This window comes from Dendrobium catenatum, unplaced genomic scaffold, assembly GCF_001605985.2.
Source record: "Dendrobium catenatum unplaced genomic scaffold, ASM160598v2 original_scaffold_261826, whole genome shotgun sequence".
In the NCBI taxonomy this organism is placed as follows: Eukaryota; Viridiplantae; Streptophyta; class Magnoliopsida; order Asparagales; family Orchidaceae; genus Dendrobium; species Dendrobium catenatum.
The window spans coordinates 1-1,675 of NW_021580225.1; the positions used below are offsets into that span (position 1 = coordinate 1).

Genomic DNA, 1,675 nt, shown 5'->3' on the forward strand with positions numbered 1-1,675 from the left:
ATTTACTAACCAAAGCTCAATCAAAACTACAAATCAATATATTTTTTTGAGTGATGTTCATCGAGCCAAATTAGCAAGCAGGTTGCGTCTGCCCACGAAGAGAATAATCTCCTAGCTTTTTACAAAAAAGAGAGAACAGTCGCCATTCAGTCCCAAAATAGGCTCCAATTAGGTTTCCCTGCCACCATTCTCTCCGATCTCAGAACATCACCATATTACAGAAACCCCGCCTTCTTCCGGCAAACTAGCCCAAGAACGGAATCCTTCCATAACCCGCCGCTTCCAGGCTTTTGCCTGATATCCTACCAGCACTGATCCGTCTCCCACTTTCTTGTACAGAACCTCTCCCCTCGCCGGAACACTAACCCTAACAGACCCATCGAGCAATCATACCTCTCCCTCTCCCTCGGATTCGAAAGCGTCGCGTACGCCCGCTGGATCTGAAGAAAAGCTCCGGCGCCGCCTTCCCCCGCTACATCAGGATGCCATCTCTTGGCCAGCGTCCGGTACGCCGCCTTTATCTCTCCCACGCTCGCTCGTTCCCCCACTCCAAGCACCGCATAGAGCCCCCTTCCTTCCACCGCCTTTGCCGCCGCCGGCGAAGCCATCGCCACTGTCCCCCTCGGCCTCCCCGGCGATCTTATCGCCGCAGCAGCGTATGGGCATCCAGCCACGCTTGCGATCGCAGACATCAAAATGGAATCGAGTTATAGATCAAAAATTTTCAATTGTTTCGAATATTTCGGATTAGGTCCTACTATGATTTATAGGTGGAAGGGTCCAAATTAAAAAGTAAAAACAGGGGGGCCGCCCGCCGGTTTTTTTTTTGCCCGGTCCAATGCACCGGGCCGTGGGGCCACGTGAATGATAATCGAAGTGCTGACGTGGCACCGAATCGTTCTTCTGGAAGGCGATGTTGCGGACGGTATGTAACGTGCTGCCTCCGCGTCCCGGCTTTAGCGGGACTTGATCGTCCATCCGATGGAATAATCCTGACCGTTGGATCTTATTCTGGGGGCGCAGGGTTGCCTCTTGCTTACGAGTAAATATTCAATAAATATAAAAAATTGCAAGTAGTCGCTTCCTATAATGTATTAGTTGGTGAGATTGTACTTCATAGCTAACTACAATTTTAAATTAGGCTTTTTTTTATTTTTATTAATATTTTATTTTGTGCTGAAAGAAAATGATTGATGGAGGCTGCTCTTTATTATTTATTTATTTATTTTTAAATAGTTAACACCGAACATTATTTTAATCATTAGCCAGTTCTAGATAACTTCAGACCAAGACAAATAGTGTACGTAATTAGCTCTGATATCGCTTTCATTAGACCATTTACACTCTAGCTTAAGAATATGGTGGCTTTTAGATGACCGAAGCTCTAGAAGATGGGCCCCGGTTTTGCCTTTTTCATAATGGTTATCACTTCAGGATTTTTTTTTTGGGTTTTATTATTATTATTTTTGAAAAAAGTGAGTGCTACGACCCCACATGTATCATTTAATCAAAAAAATTAATTGCATTTGATTACATTGACGACGATTGCTAGGGATATGGTCTATGTAAACGAGTATAAGATACTTGCTTATATTTACATTTGTTTGCTATTATGTAAATATATTTATACTGAGCTCTGGCTTCTATTCTGTAATAATCTAATATAATAAAATTC

At 43.4% G+C, this 1,675-nt stretch overlaps 1 protein-coding gene across 1 annotated transcript; it reads right to left on the bottom strand.

The window, feature by feature from the left end:
• Positions 1 to 15: 15 nt before the first annotated feature.
• On the bottom strand, positions 16 to 746 carry LOC110103630 (chaperone protein dnaJ 11, chloroplastic). The gene has a single exon (XM_020832421.2). It carries the CDS (start codon positions 690 to 692, stop codon positions 303 to 305), a length of 390 nt encoding a protein of 129 aa, XP_020688080.1. The 5' UTR covers positions 693 to 746; the 3' UTR covers positions 16 to 302.
• Positions 747 to 1,675: the final 929 nt, after the last annotated feature.